The sequence below is a fragment of the Cotesia typhae genome, unplaced genomic scaffold (assembly GCF_013202065.1).
Source record: "Cotesia typhae breed Kobodo isofemale line unplaced genomic scaffold, CoteBio_Ctyphae scaffold_45, whole genome shotgun sequence".
Taxonomy (NCBI): domain Eukaryota; kingdom Metazoa; phylum Arthropoda; class Insecta; order Hymenoptera; family Braconidae; genus Cotesia; species Cotesia typhae.
This window is the reverse complement of record NW_027423777.1, coordinates 237,548-257,447: the sequence shown is the minus strand read 5'-3', so window position 1 is coordinate 257,447 and position 19,900 is coordinate 237,548. Positions and strand designations below refer to the sequence as shown.

The 19,900-nt window shown below is 29.6% G+C and overlaps 2 protein-coding genes across 2 annotated transcripts; both read left to right on the top strand.

Moving 5' to 3' along the window:
- The first annotated feature begins 13,502 nt into the window (after positions 1 to 13,502).
- Positions 13,503 to 17,211, top strand: LOC141536886 (zinc finger SWIM domain-containing protein 3-like). Its single transcript, XM_074257667.1, has 5 exons — positions 13,503 to 13,521; positions 13,587 to 13,882; positions 13,953 to 14,061; positions 14,338 to 14,572; positions 16,389 to 17,211. Exons 2-5 carry the CDS (start codon positions 13,623 to 13,625, stop codon positions 17,105 to 17,107), a joined length of 1,323 nt encoding a protein of 440 aa, XP_074113768.1. The 5' UTR covers positions 13,503 to 13,521; positions 13,587 to 13,622; the 3' UTR covers positions 17,108 to 17,211.
- Positions 17,212 to 17,457: 246 nt separating this feature from the next.
- On the top strand, positions 17,458 to 19,850 carry LOC141537003 (uncharacterized). Its single transcript, XM_074257841.1, has 3 exons — positions 17,458 to 17,743; positions 19,183 to 19,455; positions 19,552 to 19,850. Exons 1-3 carry the CDS (start codon positions 17,458 to 17,460, stop codon positions 19,761 to 19,763), a joined length of 771 nt encoding a protein of 256 aa, XP_074113942.1. The 3' UTR covers positions 19,764 to 19,850.
- The last annotated feature ends 50 nt before the right edge of the window (positions 19,851 to 19,900 follow it).

Genomic DNA, 19,900 nt, shown 5'->3' with positions numbered 1-19,900 from the left:
AATTAAGAAGCTATTCATCCTTCAACTTTCGATCTTCAATCTCCAGTCAGAAGGAGGAAGGGAGAAGCCAAGTAGCGGAAGTCAAAGGTATAAAGTCCAATCGAAGGACGAATCATCATTCAATTCGTAATAGTAAGTGGAGGATATTATCACTATTTCCGAGGTCGATTGTCTATTCCAAGGGGCCCTCTCCGGGGTTTTCACCTTCGCGAACCCATAAATTAAAAACCTAACGATCCTTTCGTTAGGGAAATTCATCTGTTATCCGAACCTCCGATAGTCCAGCTACCAAATTCTAAGATTATATTTTTCGGACATAACAGCACGGGTAATTTTTTTCATTAAAGGCGCCAGAAAAATTACTAGACTTTTTTTCAAACTTTCATATTCCCGTGCCCAGGTTACAATTGATAAATCTCGGGGGCACGGGAAATTTTTTTCTTATTAATATTTAAAAAAAATTCCTGTAGATTAATTATTATTAATAATTACAGCATAAGTGGTACGTATAATTCAACAAATTATAATTAGTAATTATAAATAAAATTAATATTATTTATATGAAATTAATATATAATTAATATTAATATTAATAACACAATTCACTACCTACGTAATTATTTATTCATCAAAAAATTTTAATGTTGACAATGATAGCTAAATTTATTAAACAAGATTTTTAAAATCGAAATACGTCAATGGAAGTTACAATACGGCATCTGTTAACATAAGTATCAACAAATAGGAAATAGAGTAAAATATGTTCCATTTGTAAATACGTAAGCAATGTCATATATGTCTTTAACTTATTCCTGTCATTACCAAATACGTAGCATTATTTTAATGAGAATTTGCCATTGATAGACTATCAATGTTAGTATGATGACGATGCTGATTAATATTATTGTTATTTATCATTTAATTTATTACAGATATTTTGTTCCCTTTATTGGTCATAAACGTTATTACATGACTATTAATGCCTACCATTAAAGAGTGCTTTCTGATCGAAAAAATTTGTTTGTCTCATTTCCGCCACTGTTTTTATCTTCATACTTTTATTAGTCCACGGAATACAACTAAATTGCACATTATCGGATAGAGAATTTAATAAGGAATAATTCTGTTATCTTTGTAATATAGAAAAAAATTTTGCTGATAAGCAGTCAAAAATGTCCGTGACTTTGCAAACACAATAATTCGAGAAAAATGCTAATATTTGGATCTTTTTTTTTAACTTCCCGCTAAGAAAATTGAAAATTTTTAAAAATTGGGAAGTTTCTGGTTTCATTCCGATTTTCGAAAATCGAGGTTATGGGCCTAGAACCCAGTAGTAGTGATAGTAAAAAAGTGTTTTCTGCCCTCCGGCCGGAAAGTGGCAACTTTCTGGCCGCTGCGCTAAACGAAGTTGCCACATTCCGGCTACGTCGAGCCGAAAAATAGTATACACACTTTGGCCAGTAAAAAGTAAAGCCTCAGACCACATGTTTGTCAACCTCGGCTAACAATTACATGTGATCTGAGACTTTTCTTATTTTACTGGCCTAGGTATGTAATATACTATTAATCAAGCAATTCTAAGATGAACTCAGAATTGCTTGATTAATAGTATATTACATACCTAGGATGTTGTAACAGGGTAAATTACCCTAAATCGATAAATCACCTGAGATCGATAATTAGTCGACTCAGCACTGGCGCGCCCCGATCTTCCGGGTCTCCCGTGTAGTAATTAAGAGGGGAGTGGAATGGGTAAGTATTCGGTAGTTGGAGGGTGACAGAATCAGAAGAGGTTTGATAGTCAGCCGCACCGGTCACCACTACGGAATTAACAGGTAATTATTTTTTCGCAAGCGTATTTTCGGAACGCTGCGATGGGTTTTTTTGATTGTCGTTTCAATCTATTAGACGGGAGTTCTAATTGTTGCACTGTTACAGGAATATACCGAATTTCAAGACGTACCCGGAGTGAAGGATAAGGAAAAGGAAATTTACAACCTGCACCTGGAATACTCACCACGGCACATAATATTCGTGAAAGGAGTAAAACGTTTACCCAGGTACATTATTCATTCCGTGGGTGGAAGATAGACCGCGGTTCATACTCGGTCTATCATTCCTCTTCTTTTCTTTATTAAAATTTAATAAATTAATTGTGGAACATTTGCTAGTTTTTAGATTGAGTGATTTTTATGGGGGTTTATACCCGAGGATCACTTAATCGACCTTGCGGGGAAAATTTTAATATCTGAAAATTTTCAATTAATTAATTAACATCTGAAAATTTGTTAAATTTATTTTCACAATATTTAAATTGAAAAGTTGATTGATTTTTTTATTAAAAATAATCGACAAGTTTTTATTCGTGGAATTTCCGTCAAGCGTCAACTTTGTGTGTCGCATAAATTCCAATACCCAAGGTCAAACAAGACTTATCTAGCGAATGTTCTAGCAAATAAATTTGACTATTTCGACTTGTGTCGAATTTTTATAACTGATCAACGAATGTTAAATTAGTAATAATATTTTATAGTGAGAAGATAATATTTATATTAAGATTATTTTTATTGAGAATTAATTATTGTGATATTTAAAAATTTACCATTTGAAAAATTGCCGGTCGGAAAATTATTTGAGAATTAATTATTAAGATTATTTTATATTGAGAATCAATTATTAAAAATATTACATTAAGAAATTATTATTGAAAACAGTACCGATCGGAAAATTGTTAGGAAGATTATATTGAAAATTTTTGTTGAAAATATTTATTAAAAAAATTTATTTTTTGTCAAGTATAAATTAAGTAAATTTTGGGGATTAAGTCCGTGAGGGGATTAAATTAAAACAAATGACACTCGATAATTGTCAGCGTGGATATTAAGTCCAAGTAATCAGTGATATTGAGTCAAGGTCATCAAGTAAAAGTTTAGTCAGAATTAAATCATTAAATAAGAATTTTCGTTTCACCGAGCCAATGATTGAATAAAATAGATCTAAATAAATTGTAATTAAATTAAATTCGGAAATCAATTAAATTTATAAATCATTTAAGCGAAGTGTGGGTTATGTGTGTGAAGAATTGAGCGGGTTATGCGTGATAGAGAGTGTTAATAGTGTTAAGTTCGGTAGTCCTGTGGACTTAATTTTAAGTGTGGAGTTAGTTGTGTTAGTCCGGTGGACTTATAGTTTTAAGTTTAGTTCTAAGACAGGTGTGGGAGACCGTTTGTTCGAAAAAGCCCAATTAGTTTTAAGACAGGTGTGGGAGACCGTTTGTTCGAAAAAGCCCAATTAGTTTTAAGACAGGTGTGGGAGACCGTTTGTTCGAAAAAGCCCGTCTAGTCATCGTATCGTCAATTGGAAGGTTCGTTTGTAAATATCGTTTAGTTCGCAGTTGTTCTCCGCTTCGTTAGATTATAGGTTGATTAAAGTGTGTGTGTGAGCGCTTGAATTTGTTAAGTTTGTTATTTTTTATTGTTAATAAAACTGTACAGATTGTTAATTAAATTTTTATTATTTTGCGGCACCTTCCTCCACTCTCTCTACTCTAAGATTAAGATTTCTCAGCTCTGGACCGGTTCCAGGAACCGTGATTAATAATCCTGGTGGCGCCCTGGTAATTTTTATTGTTGTTAGTTTTGTTAGTTAAATTTAAAATTGATTAGGGGCCAGCCTGAGCAGGTAAAACTGTTACAATGTAATATACCTAGATGAACTCAGGAGAGAACTTAGGTGCGTCTTTTGGAATAATGAAGCTGAACTTCAAGAATTATCAGATGTTGAAGTTCAGGATGTAAGCACTCCTCGATGAAAAGGGTGTTTGGGATGCCATCATTGGGACTGCACATACTGAAGCTACAGAGCTCGAGAGGTGGAATCGAATGGATCGTAAGGCAAAGGCCACAATTCGCCTGATGGTGCCCTGAATAAAAAAAGTATTAAGACAAAGAAAAAGTATTGAAAAGTATTGGATTGACTAGATAACCAATACTTTTCAATACTTTTTTCTTTGTCTCAATACTTTTTTTTAATCAGGATGGAAGACACCCAAGTTAAGCATCATCAGGGATTCAGCTACAACAAACGAAACGTGCGAAGCATTGAAAAAACACCACGAACAGGTATCATTGAATAACAAATCGGCAGTTTTGAGGAAGTTGATGAACTCTAAGCTGACCGATAATGGTGATATGAAACTACACATAAATAAAATAAAGGAATTAGCGAATCAATTAAAAAATATGGGGAGGACCCTTGCAGAAGATATGGTAGTTGCTATACTGTTATCAAGCTTACCGAAAACATATGACTCATTGATAACAGCATTAGATTCTCGACCGGACGAGGAATCATTGAAGTTCAATATTGTTCAACGGAGGTCAACAAAGCACACATGCTTATGAAACCCTTGCAGTCAACGAAAATTAAGCAGTTAGCTGAGAGTGTCGGCTTAAGATTATGATTGTAAGAGGATTATGAAATTAAATGTTAATTAGAAATTTTATAAGAATAGTTTTGAGGGGGAATATTGAAATGTAAATGCAAAACATTCTTTATGCTATTATTTACTTATACGAATATACTTATTAAGATACACACACATACACATATACCTGTAATCAAACTTTTCTTTAATCTTGTTATACTACCTATGAGTCAGTCTTTTTAAATACATTGAACTGAACGCACCTAATATTTTGTCTATCTTTACTGTGCACTATCCTTCCACGTAATATAAACAACCGTTTTCATCAGATCTCCACATTATGAGGTCCTAGAAAGCGATTCCGACCATTTTCACGAGGATATCTCTATGTCCGTATACACGCGCGCGCGCGCGTGTGTGTGTGTGTGTATGTATGTATGTATGTATGTATGTATGTATGTATGTATGTGTGTGTAACCACCTCAGACCTTTTGAACGGCTTGACCGATCCCAGTGAACACATGACTTTCATCTGACGTCAGTCGAATGTCATAGGAATGTCACAAGATTTTAACATAAGTTTGACATAAAACTGACCTTCCCTATGATCTTCTTATGATGTCAAAACTTGTGATGTCATTTTTACATCATTCTGATATAAAAAATGTTATGTAATATTGAAATCATTATTGTACGTCATAATGACGTAACTTTACCATCATACATTTACGTCACTGGTGAGTCACGGTTTTACGTAATATTGATGTAACTTTCAAGTCATACATTTACATCACTAGTAAGTCACAGTTTTACGTAATACTGATGTAACTTTCAAGTTATACATTTACGTCACTGGTAAGTCACGATTCTACGTAATACTGATGTGACTCAAGTCCCTATTTTACATCAGTAAAAAGTCACAGTTGTACGTAATATTGACATAACTTTGAAGTCATCTTTTTAGATCACTGAAAAGTTCTGATTGTACCTAAATACTGATGTAACTCAGAAATTTTTTTTTTACATTAGTAAAAAGTCACAATCGTATGTAAGGCTGATGTCATTTTGAAATCATCTTTATACCCCGTTAAAAAAAAAAAGTTTGAAGATAATAGAAACCATTTATGAAAAAACCAATACTTTTCAATTCTTTTTTTTTTATCAGGATAAGTCAGTGTTAAGTTATGGTTTGAGATGATATTGAGATAACTCTGGAGTAACGGTTTTCCATAATAGAATCGTTGGAATCAAGCAGTAAAAAATGTATTTAAAAAAAGTATGGGGGAAGGGGGAGGACAAAACGGGATATACCTAAGCAAAAATTAAGTTTTTGGGGGCCCAAATACCGTAAATCGTCTTCATTTTTATTCTGTTAAAAATAAATAGTACTATTTTGCAGGCAAAACGGGGTACTCCTTAAACAAGTAAAAAATAATTGTTTCACAAAATTAGTATCAACTTTGACAAAATCAAATTCTTGAGAACGATTGTGCTGCAAAAACTCACTTTTGACCTGATGAGTATGAGAGTAAACTTATAAGGCAAATTTTTTTAAAAACTTATTGTATTTTTCAATAATTATTGTATTTATAATGGGAAATTAAAAATTTAATAGTGAGAAAAAACCGTGATCATTGAGAAGTTGGAATAAATTATTTTCTATGCATACTACTCACAAAGAAGTCCGAATTTTTCCCGATTTTTGACCTGCTATATCTCAGTGAAAAATGATCGTATTGTAAATCTAAAAAGATGCATTTTAAAGCTTTAAAGCTTCATGATTCTAGTTTTTAGATTTTCTGACAAAAAATGTTGGCTAAAAATGGCTTGAAGTAAAACTTTTTCAAAATTTTCAATTTCTTTTTTTTTCGTCTTAGAGGGTTTGAAAAATTTTTTCGTTTCACGGCTTGATAGGTCCTCATAAAAAATTCATTCCAGCTTCCGAAAATGTCTTCTAATTTGCCGTGCGACCATTGGTAGCTAAAATATTAATCGTTGAAGAAAAACGAGCTTTGCAAAAGTATTGCTTTCATGAAAGTAATATAATTCTTTTTAATTATATTTTATGAATTTTCTTGAATTTAGGAAAAATTTTTCAACTTTAAGTGGCATTTTACGTTTAATGGGACAATGTAAACATTTTATTTTAACTTTCTGAATTTATGACGGTAATATGACATTGTTATGACAATCTTATGACCAATGCAAGTTTAATTTACGGAAATTCTGAAATTTTATAAAATTTAGAAGAAATTCATCAATTTCTATGCAATCTCATCATTAATCTTAATGGAACTTGATAAAAACTTAAAAACTTAATCTTTTCCAACTCTTTAATTCATATAGATTTAAACAAGCGTACTTAATATCAATTGTGGTGCAGACAAGTGAGCAACATTCAAGACTTCGAACTCAATGGACCCGAGTTCAAGCCCAGCACACGCCGGGATTTTTCAACTCCAAATCTTCTTCCTCAGCATGTAATCAGTCTCGAAATTGTTATTCGAACCCAAAAACGCATAATTAAATGTTATTTTTTTTTTTTCAAAAAATTTTCTTCCGCGTAATTAATTTTGACATCAGTTATAATCATAAAGACGTCATAATTACGTCATATAAATGTCATAAATGTCACGCAAGCGTCACACTTACATCGTGGGTACGTCATACATATTACGTAAGAATCTTACGTCAGGAAGTGTGAAATTATGACTCATATATGACTTAAATCTTACGTAAATCATGACGTAGCATGACGTAATTCTGACGTCAGTTTGACATAATTGTGTTCACTGGGATTTGATCGCGATTGGCATCATTCGGAAGGGCTTGCTCAAACTTAAATTTTCAATACAATTTGGACAGATTCGGACCGGTAGATTCCAAGAAATCTCAAAAAAACTATGAAAGAAAAATTTTTTTAAATGTGGTTTTTTTAAAATAACTTTTAAACTTACTCTGAAATTTGAATTTATTTTGAATTACTCTAAAATTTTTAACTTCCCGCTAAGAAAATTGAAAATTTTCAAAAATCGTGTCACTATGTGTGTGTGTGTGTGTGTGTGTGTGTGTGTGTGTGTGTGAGAGAGAGAGAGAGAGAGAGAGAGAGAGAGAGAGAGAGAGAGAGAGAGAGAGAGAGAGAGAGAGAGAGAGAGAGAGAGAGAGAGAGAGAGAGAGAGAGAGAGAGAGAGAGAGTATGTAAACCTCCTATAACTTTTGAACGGCTGGACCGATTGGAACCAAACTTTGGCGTTCCAAAGAGTTCCATTCAAAAAATTTTTGAAATGTGGTTTTTTTGGAATAACTTTGAAACGGCTTTACCGATCGATTCCAAAAACTAATCAGCTCTTAAACTTGAAAAACCACATCGATCGCCACCGGTCCGGTCAAAATCGGTTGATTTGTTCGTGAGATATCGTGAACGAAAAAAAATAAAAGAAAATGTTTTTTCTCAATTTCTTCGAAATTTTCCACCTGAAAAATTTTTTTATCGATTTTTTTAAAGGACTTAAAAAACTGCCTTTATTGCCATCAATCGCGTGAAAATCGGTTGATTTATTCCAAAGTTATGGCAGTTTGAAATTTCAAAAAATAGTGTTCTATGAAACTTCTATCAGACTTTTGAGCTCGAAGAGTTCAAAAGCATAGAATAGCTATCTCTTTGAGCTCGGAGATCTCAAAATAACAAGAAAATCATATTTTTTAGTTCGAAGAGCTCAAAAAAAAATAAGTGAAATGTTAAGCGCTTAGGTATGTAGTTAGCGGGAAGTTGCAGGGATGGCCTTTTTTAGGGTCAACCGTTTTCCTAATTTTTTTTTTTTATGTAACTTCAACATTTCTTCTCGGATCGTCTAGTGAATAAGAAATAATATTTTTTTGCTCAAAAAACTGCATCGATTGCTGTAAACCGCAACGAAATCGGTGGATTCGTTCGAGAAAATTTCAATTTCTTAAATTCTAAAAAAGTGTTTTTTTTTACATATCTTTGAAATTTTATGTTAAATCGTTTAATAGGTAATAAATAATCTTTTTGTGATTGAAAAACTGCGCCGGATGCGACAAAGTCCCATCGAAAACGATTGATTCAATTGGAAGATATCGCATTAAAAAATTTTCAAAAAATATTTTTCAATCGCTAAATAATACGATACTGCCATTCTAATACGTCGTATCCCAAAAAATTTGACATATTGACTTTTTTTGAAAAATAGAATCACAACAATTTTATGCAAGTCATATTAAAAATTTAAAGGTCACATAGTTTAATATCTATTTTTAAATAAATATTTTCATCCGTTGAATCCCATTTAATCAATGTTAAAAATGAACTGTTTTTACCGTCTGCTATAAAATTTTCTAAATGTGGGATACGACGTATTAGAATGGTAGTATTGAATAGCTGAATTCTATTTTATGCGAATTCTATTTTATAAGAAGGATTCAAAAATATTCAATTTTCCAAATACTTTCCTATATTTTGTAATCATGAAATAATATGCGAACTTCACTTCATGTAGAGATTTCGAATGATTTTGGAATACTTAACTTTTTGAATACTTTTAAATACTCTTTAATCACAAAACAAAAATTTTAAGCCCAAAACGAGCACTTAGTATTAATATTAAGGTTGACCTGAATCTATTATTCTATTTTCCATTTAAACAAAATAGAAAAAATGTTTCTTCAATTTTGGGATTTTTTCCCTCTCCTAGCAATAAACATACCGAAAAGCGCCTTTTTCACATTTTTTGTAGAAAATAGAACTTTAGAAAAAAACGCTTTAGAAAAAAAGGTTCAGTATCAATTTTTGATGAATCCACTCGATGAAAAGTTAATATTATTTAGATATTCGAAAACATTCAAAACCATTCAAAATTAATACATAAATAATTCCTAATCTTTTTAAGTCTTACGTCAAATCAAAAATTCAAATAGTATATAGTGATTCAAAAGTATTTTAAAATATTTGAAAAATTAAATGATTCTAAATCATCTTAAATCTTCAAAAGAACACAGATTTGAAAATATTTAAAAGAATTTAATGCGCGAAAATTGGAAGGATTTAAATCGTCGAGGAAAATTAAAACAAATTTAAAATTTTTTATTTTTAATCTTTCCAAATATTTTCATTTATCTAATCAGGGCGTGATTATAACGTATTCATGAATACGTGCACATACTTTTGCATAGTGTAAATGAATTTAAAGGTGTTCAAAAGTATTGAAAATTTTCAAATTGAAAGACTTTCAAATCTTTTTCAATTCATTCGGTAAATTTCAAAGGAGTAAAATTTTTTTTTAAATCGCTTCAAATAATTTTTAATTTTGTAGAAAAATTCAAAAATATTAAAAAAATGCCATTCGGCAGCCGAAATGGAAGTAGATTTCTCAAATAAAAAAATTAATTTCTTATAAAATAATATTACAGCCAATAATTCTAAAACGGCTGCAACAGTAAAACTGTTTCTTTGAATGAACTCTAAAATAAAATGAGTAATATTGAGGCTATTACTACTTCTAAGGAGTGAAAATCTACTCTTATCTACTCTTATAATTTAGATAAAAATATGAAAATATACATTGAAGCCAAACTATTCATAACATGATTGGTCGAATATATCATAAACATGAAAATATATATAATTCCACATTAACGCGCGCGCTTGCAAGCGATGATACGTAAACTAGTCCTAACATAAAATTGAGATGAAATATATGTGAAGCCAATTTATTCGTAATGTGATTGGTCGAATATATCATAAGCATGAAAATATGTGCAAACTCTATATTCAGGCGCAAATTAAATTCTAGTTGAAGCTTAATAAAAGAGCTTGACGATGCAACTTACCGAATTTGAATATCTTGTCTAGTTCAGTAATTACACCAAGTTGAAGTGGTAAAAACATCAATTTTTACGATTTTCAAAATTTCAAAATCCTGTTATTTTCAAACTACTCGCCCGATTAAGTTCATCTTCGAACTTAACCTTGGTCGTTATTGATATAGATAAAGCATGTTGGGTTTGAGAAGAATCGGTTAGAAATTGTAAAACACTATCGTGCTGACAAGTCGCGTTATATCGTGGTCCAAAAAAAAAAGTCTTTTACCTATCATCTCAAAAGCTCCTCTAAGGTATAAAAAAAATTCCTTCCAAAGCGCAGCTTGATATCTCAATTCCCCACGAAGCTCAATGAATTTCTATTTTCCCATTTAAATAGCACGTAAAAAAATTCATTTTACGTTTTTATCCGGTAAAACTACGAAAAAAATTTTTTTAATTTTTCATTAATCATCCTTGTAGGAAATTGAATTCTTTACAAACAAGTACTGAGGTAGTTTCTTTGTAATCCTAACAAGTAAAAAGTTATTGAGCTTTAAATACTCGCAATAAAAGAAAATTTGAAGGAAGATAGTTTCAAAACTACTTTTTGAAAACTTTTTTTGTAACTGCATGTATTTATTTTAAAATTTATCAAACTAGACTGTTTATAATATAATTAACACATGTCTTATGATGAAGTATTAACTGTGAATTATGAATAATCTTTTTTATTACAATTTGGATATTATTTTCTATGAGCAGTGATTGTTTACAATTAAATTTGAATTTTATTACGAAATTTAAATCAAGAGCAAGCTAGTACTTACAGATGTATACTGAATTTAATTTTTTTACTTAAGAACATGTAGGACAGGTGAACATTTAAATTTTGAACAAGATGATGGGACGCTTTTTGACCGAATAAAAAACCATGAAACTTGCCAGAAGTACGTAATAAATAATAGTCCCTCGTAAATTGATTCTTTTATTTTTGAATTTAATCATTGAAAAAAAATAACAAAATGATAAATAAACAGGTAGTGTTCGCGCGTAAAACTGCCTTATCTCAGGACCCATCACATAAACTTTACTATAAAGAAATTACTACTAAAAATACAACAAATATAATCTTTAAGATTGATTTAATTTTTGGTTATTCCTTATTTTAATTTAGATTACTTTTAAGACAGAGTTATTAAAATGCAGCTAGGTTAGGGTAAGAAACTAATTATCAACAAAAATCTCATTTACTATTTATCTTCATGTAGGCCGCAAGAGAGTGTTAAAAGTAAATTATCTAGTTTAATTTTTTTAAGCAGTGTTTAAAGTATTTACAGTCAATCTGATAACCTCCTTGAGTGCATTTTACATGTGGTTCAAATAAACAAACCGATATATTTTGTCATTTGTTGTCACTTGTCTAGACTGAATTACCGGCATCAGACTTTACAACATGTTCTTAAGAAAAAAATATAAATTACATAATCAAATATTTTAGAACAGAAAATGTGATACAACATTAATTCTAAAATCATATCTGATTAAATTTTCTTTTATTGCGAGTATTTAAAGCTCGATAACTTTTTACTTGTTAGGAATACGAAGAAACTACTTCAATACTTTTTGTAGAGAATTGAATTTTCTACAAAAATAATCAATGAAAAATACAGAAAGAAATTTTTCCGTAGTTTTACCGGATGAAAACTTAAAAAAATTTTTACGTGTTATTTAAATGGAAAAATAGAAATTCATTGAGCTTCATGAAGAACTGAGATATCAAGCTGCGCTTTGAAGGGAATTTTTTTATACCTAAGAAAAGCTTTTGAGACAACAGCACTTGAAAAAAAAAAAAAAATTTTTTTGGACCACTCTAATATATGCATATATAAACTTTTAAACGAACGATATTTTCTGACTCAGTTTGTCGAGCTGAGTCAGAAAATGGCTAAATTTTTAAAAGTTGTGCCATGAGGATGACTGCAATAGTTAGATTTTTATGAAATCTACTAAAAATGGTACCAATAAATAAAATAGCCTTTTCTTAAACATTACAAATTTTTGCAAAGCTAAAAAATATGATTTTAATATGAAATTTTATCGTCTAACTACACCTCCCAATTTTCAAAGTTGTACCCAGAACTTGAACAAGTTGACGTCGCATGTTCAAGCTTTGGTTCTTATGTTTTTTATAATTGTAGCAGTAGTTGAACATAGTCTACAGAGTAGTAGTGTAATAGTAAACAATATGGTTAAATTACTTTTTACCGATATAAACAATATAAATACAATAATTTCATGATTTTGTTGGTAATTATTGCAACAAATACACATAATTTGAAGTGAAAAGTTATTTATTTTGTAAAAATATAATTTACTTCTTTATTTTTTATAATATTATAAATATTTGATTTAAATCATATAAAACATAAAAAATTAAAAAAATTCGTCCTATGCAAATTATATATCTATGAATATATACTGAGAAATTGAAATCAATTGGAATTATTGAAAAAAATTCAAATCTTATGATAGTGAATTTTTTTCAATGAATATTTTTAAACAGGGTTTGGACGACTCATAATGTTTTTTTTTTAGATTATTATAAGCAACTATTATATGCTGTACGGATTAAGTATTTTAATTATAATGACAAGTGTACCAAGAACTATTTTTTTGTCTTATTCTTACAGATATACTCTTGAGCGTGTCAAATTTCAAAATTTCATTACATAGAGAGTGCCCTATAAGGCCAAAAATTGATTATATTTTTTTACAAAAAATAAAATGAGCATTGATTCGTGCTCTTTTGGATTTTCTAAAATTTTTTTTTATTTTTTATATAATTCATACTATGATACTTACGATCAATAATAATTTTTTTCTTTACTATCATTTATCTGTTTAAAAATCCTCATAATTATCAAATTCCCGTTTATTTTTTAACATGACTGTATTTTGTCTATTTACACCAATTTTTTGATTTTATAAATATAAAATAGAAATTTTTATTAAAATTGATGTCCAGTTTTTCAAACCAAAATTTTTACTATGACTAAATTTTTTCTTTGTTAGCATCGGATTTTCGTTTGTTAACGTAAAAATTTGCCGAAAAACTATTTCTCAAGATTTTCATTTATAACAACATTGTGTTACCAACCTAATGTTATTCTAATAAACATCTGATGGTAATAAATCGACGTTAATGTACCTTTTGAGTATACATTCGCTTACGCTTTAAGCGAAAATTTAGTTCAATGAAATCTACATCATCAATTGTAAGTATAGCTTATTTTTTTCGTGTTCTAAAGTTGTGACGACTAATTCATTATAAAGGAGATAGTTAATTGTGCATTAGAGTATTTTATATCCTGTAAAGATGGCTGATGACCAAGCAAGTAAAAAGGATGAAATGTATCCAGGCAAAAAATTTGATAGTTATAAGGATCTACAGTCATTTATAGTTGATTATCAACAACAAATGAAAACCGTATTGGTCACAAGAGACAGTGGTTTATTGCACACTAACGAAGAAATTAGTCAAGAAATTGTAGAAAAGTTTGTATACCACAAAATTAAATTTTACTGCAAATTCGCTAATCGCAACAAACCATCAAAAGCAACTGAACGTACTACTAGGTATATTTAAAATAGTAGATTTTTAATCCTAAATATATTATTCTAACTGATAATAACCATTATTTTACAGCACTGTTCAACTTCATTGCCTATTTAGAATTCATATCAAATTGATAAATTATCAATACTTAGAAGTTATTAGCTGTAACTTAGAGCATGAAAATCATTCTGAATCAGAAGTAAGTATTCTTTTCCTTAAGTATGTAAGATTTTTTTGCTCGACGGGCAGAAAGCGTCAACTTTCGGCCCGCTGCGCTAAACGAAGTTGCCGCTTCCTGCCTTCGTCGAGCAAATAAATAGTATACACTCCTCGGGAAGTAAATAAGAAAGCCTCAGATCACATGTTGTGCCTCAGATCACAACAATTACATGTGATCTGAGACATTTCTTACTTTACTTTCTCTAGGTGTGTAATATACTATTATTTGTAACAGTAAATTATTAATATTTTATAGGAATTTTTCAATTTTATACCTGAGATCAGAAGACTAAACTCTACTGAGATGAAAGAAGTAATCAAGTACCTTGAATTAGATGCAAATAAAAAAAAAATTCAACATATGATTGAACGAGAATACGGGAAACATGTCACTTTAAAACAACTACATAACATTAACACAATGAGGAAGGCAAATATTGACAATTCTGGAGTATTATTACCAATTATTGAAAAACTCCGCACTGAGTATAGTAAGAGAAAAAAATTTGATTAATTTTAACTAAAATTTCTATATATTTTAAAAAATAATATACTAGTTATCGATCATAGCATACTGTCAAATATAGTATTTACAGTTCAATACTTGCGATTCTTTCATGGATAGGTATGTGCATCTCTATGAATTTCATTTATTTGCTAATAAAAAAAGTGCTATCAAAAACTTCCTATAAGGTAAAAGCCCCAGTAGCTGCTCATGTACCAGTACCTGCTCACTCCATGTATTTGTATATCTATATTTGTGAAGATGGATATACAAATACATAAAGTGAGCAGGTACTGGTACATGAGCAGCTACTGGGGCTCTTACCTTACAGGTTAAAAATTGAACTCTAGGTAGAGTTAAAGTGAATAATGAAAAATAAATATTCTGCAACTACTAATTACAATTTAAAATTTTTAAGATAATATAAAGAATATCATACAAATAACTAATAAATAATTAAAACTAGCCAACGAAAACTACTACCGTAAAAATGTAAAAATAAAATATTAATTTATTAAAGTATTAATGTTTCAGAGCTGCAAAATAATATTTTTTCTATAATTTTATTTATTGTAAGACTGTTAACATTTATAAGTATTATTTTGATCGTATGATGTAATAATTATTTTCTGCAATATCTAGTCTGTTGAACTCAGTAGATCCCGATACTTTTCGATTTTACTACAAAATAAATTTTAACAGTTGTTTGAATGAAATTAAGCTATCTCTTTACGAAGTTTCCATTATAATTTGATTGATTTTTAAAAACTGTGAAATAACACAGAAATAATTTGAATTAGTTAAACTGATTTTCAGTATATTTTAGAATTGATATTGTCTTATACCATGATGGTGAAAAATCGAAAGTAATATTGTTTACATAATTAAGCAGTAAGTTATTTAAAAATTTTGAATTTGAAGATTTTAAAATAAGAATTTTATTCATTGTCAATCCTTATTTTAAGCCGTAAGATGGACGGCGGGGGAAGATGGTCGATCTTAACAAGCATCGAATGTTATAATTCTATGCTTGTATAGCTACCTTTGAAGTATTTTTCTGGTTAATAGTCTACTATCAGACAAAATAGGTAGAATTTACATAATTTTTCATGTAAAAATTCTTTGTAAAAATAATAAAATTTTTTTTTTTTTTTTTAATATCTTTCACTGAAATATGACTTACTGAAAATTATGATATAATTTTGATAATTTTGATTCTATTAAAGCTGAACTTCGCAGATATTTTTACTAAATTTAACTGTAAACTATGACAAAGCTATGAATTAATTTGTCGGGCAAATTTTTGCTCTCGTTATGATATTTGTGTTTTTATTCAATTGTTAATATTGTATAATTTTGTTATATTCAATTTACTAATAAGCACTTAAATTTATAATAATTCACGGAGAAAAAAATATCGTTAGAATGAGGATACGTATAGTTATTCTGACTATACGCCGTATAGTCATTTTTTTTAGAGATACGCTGTATAGCCAATTCAGCTATACAGTGGATCACCAAAATGACGATCCGTATCATTATTTTAGGCGTTACATTTACTTGATTCAACTATACAGATCCTCACGTTAACGAAACAGTTGTCTATTTTGACGAAACTACATATATTTACAAGAGCTATTCTCTGTATGCTTAAGTGAAACAAATGAATCCTTAAATCAGAAAACCGGATCGTTATTTTAAGGATACGTCATTTGAGGATATGTTGGATAGTTATTTTAACAATATTTTTTTTTCCGTGTTTAAATAAATTTGATAATACTAAGTCTGGAATTTTTTTTTAGAGGCCAACGTTAGTGTTTACCATACTCAAGACGGGAAATGTAAAGGTATCTACTTTTCTACAGAAGAAATGCACAGAGACTTTGCAAGCTGGCCATCAATTGTTATGATCGACGGAACTTATAAATTAAACGATCGGAATTTGACATTGATGCTTCTAGTCGTTCAAGACTCGAAAGGTCGTGGCCAAGTTGTTGGTTTTGGACTTTTAGGCTCTGAAGATAAAGATACACTTAAATGGATGATTCAATCTTTTAAAACAGAGAATGAACCTCATTGCAGCAAAATAGAAAGTTTCATGAGTGATAAAGATCTTACCGAGCGATATGTGTTGCAAGAGCTCTTTCCGAATACGCCAATTTATATTTGCAGATTTCACGTATTGAAGACATTTAAAAAAGTTGTTAAAAGTACTGAAATGAATCTGAGAAAAAATAAACAAAAAAAGACTTTAACAATATTAGAGAAACTATGTTATACTAAATCTGATATCCAATATTACAAATTGTATGAACAGTTGAAGGAAACTTCTTCGTATCAATTATTGGATTATTATAATGTAAATTGGCATAACATTAAGGAAGAGTGGACAGCACATCATATGGCTAAACACAACATTGGTAATACGAGCAATAATAGAGTAGAGTCTTTAAACGCCAAAATAAAACAAGTTGTTAAAAAAAATTCATCTGTTTTGGTTATGATCGACGATTTGTTTTAATGGTATTTTTCTCATAAGAAAGAAAACAATTTTAGAACGGCAAAGGAATTATGCAAGAAAAAAAATACTACTTTTGCGGCAGATAGTTGTGAGCAAAAATACGTAGACACTTTAACTGAGTTTGCATCGGAGACAGTTTTACAAGAAATAAAAAGATCGAAACTGTTGAATTTTTTTATTGCAATGAAGAAACCTTAGAATGTACAGTATGTGAAGATGATTTCTTCGAGGTGACTCACCTGTCTTGCATATGTGAACTATGGATGTCCAAACGTTTACCATGTAAACATGTTCTCGCCGTAAGGAAGCATTTTCAATTGCCATTGTATGATCGATGCCTATTCGAAGAAATGTGGACTAAAAATTATTTAATTAATACAGTAAAATTAACTAATATTCCAAAGAGTGTTGAAGATAATAATGATGATGGCTGCAATAATGATGATTTGAAGGTTAATGAAAGAATCGAAGATGATGATCAGTATATTACTGAATATGATAATGATGATTGTTGCAATAATAATGATAATATTAAAATACGAAAGACTGTAAAAAAGAAGAAATTGACCGTTTTTGAAAAAAGAAAACTAGTACAAAGACTATGCCCGGAATTAGTAAATTTACTGATCTTATCATGTGATGAGAAATTTCAAAAAAATATACAAAATTAAAAAAAAATAATTAACTATTGTTCTCGAGGAGTTGAATTTAAAGTTATCGCCGATGAGGGCAAAAATGATTTAGAAGATGATTTTAAAAATTTATCTATTGATAATAGTCAATGTGATCAGCTGTTGAATGATGTTTCAAATGTAATGGAATCATCACAATTGTATAACGTCACTTTACCGTCTAAATTAAAAATTACTGGTCGTCCTAGTGGATATCTGAAGACAACAAATTATTATAGAAAGAAAAAAAAATGATCTTCACTTTTTAAAGATTGCTGTCTTCCTTATAATCTATAATCAACACTATCATAGCGATAGTTGACAGTAAATGTTTCGTATAGCTAGATTTATATTAATTTAAAAGAAACTTCAATTTTTTTTTTAACTTTGTTTGATTTAATTACCGCGCAATAGTTTCGTTTAAATTCATTAAATTATTACAATAATAATCTCACTGCTGATCTACTCAAAACTTGGTGTTTGTAGGTATCTATTATTATAATTATAAGAAATTTTATGCCAAATATCATTTACAATGTTTAAAATAATAAGACTGAATTTATATTTTGGAAAATAGCATATTTATAAGTATGAAAGTATTCATCAATTAAAAGAGATTGAATATATTAAAAATCTGCAATTTTAAATTTACCTAGTATTACGTTCTATATAGCTGTTGATCGTTTATTACGATTAGAAAATTTACAGCAATAAATGATATTTTTGTAACAAAAACAGTTTTTGTTTTCTTCTCATAACCCTCCATACACGATTTCAGGTCATTATAAGAGTTTAATATTTTCTCTGAACGCATAATCTCATCTTCTTGATTAATTAGTGCTTTATAAGCCATTTTTATATGTATAAAAAATATTCAAGGCCACTTTCTCAATCCGGGATAAAATTTTATCCAATATTAAATATATCTATGTATTTCATGTAAATAGATATACTGGGAATGATAATTTTATTCTGGATTGAAAAACTGGCCCTAAAATCTAACAAAATTTACTTAATGTCTTGTATATACTGTGATAGTATACACTATTATATACTGTTGTTAATGATATTTTAAGAACAATGATGAATTCATGTCATTTAACGTAGTTCCAGCGTGGTATAGTATAATCAGACAATTTACTATAGATAAAAATTTAGAAGCCTCGGCACACAGACATTCACACATACAATTATATATGGTTAGTTTCAGTGATCTGGCAACGTTGCTCTGAGTGTTTATGTATTTTTGTTTATGGTCTCAGTATGTACAAATAGTATCGCGCTTTAAAATAATAGTACCTATTACTTAATTAAAAAGATGCCCAAGCAATTACGGCACCAAGGTCAATTTGTAAAAACAAAAATTTATCTAAAAAATTGTCTTTTAATTCTGATATGAAAAAGGCCAAAGAAAAGAAAAAGAGTCAACTAAAAATAATAACCTAGAAGGTAGGCGCATTGTGGAATACTCAGAGCTTGGTAAAAATTTAAAGTGTTTTAAATGTCGACAAGTGTTGAGTTTAGAAAATATTGAAAAAGAACAACTTCGTGGTCTACATTCACAATTATGGATAAAATGTGAAAATTGTTTTTGTGTCACTCAAGTTATGACAGGAAAAGTGCATGACGGAAATAAAAATTCCAAGGTTTTTGATGTGAATTCAAAAATTGTACTTGGTAAGTTAGTGTCAATAAATAAGTACAATATATGTTACTAATAAAAAAAAGATTTCCAAATATTTATAAAAAACTAATCAAAAATTTTAATTTTAGGTGCGGTACATGCAGGTGTTGGTCACACAGCTTTGAATAAAATTTTAGCATGTCTTAATGTACCGCAAATCTCTGACACTTTATTCAAGCGATATGAGAGAGAAGTGGGTCCAGCCATCGAAAAAGCTGCTGAGGAAAGCTGCAAAAAAGCAGCTCAAGAAGAACGACACTTAATAATAGAAAATATTGATAAATTGTGCGAAGAATTGTAAGAATAACTTTACTTATCAATTCTAATTAATAATCATGTAGAATTCATTGCAATTCATTAATTTCCTGAGCTGAAATTATCTTTAATATTTTTATTGAATTATTGTTCATCAGTCTTAGATATAACTAATTGTACATA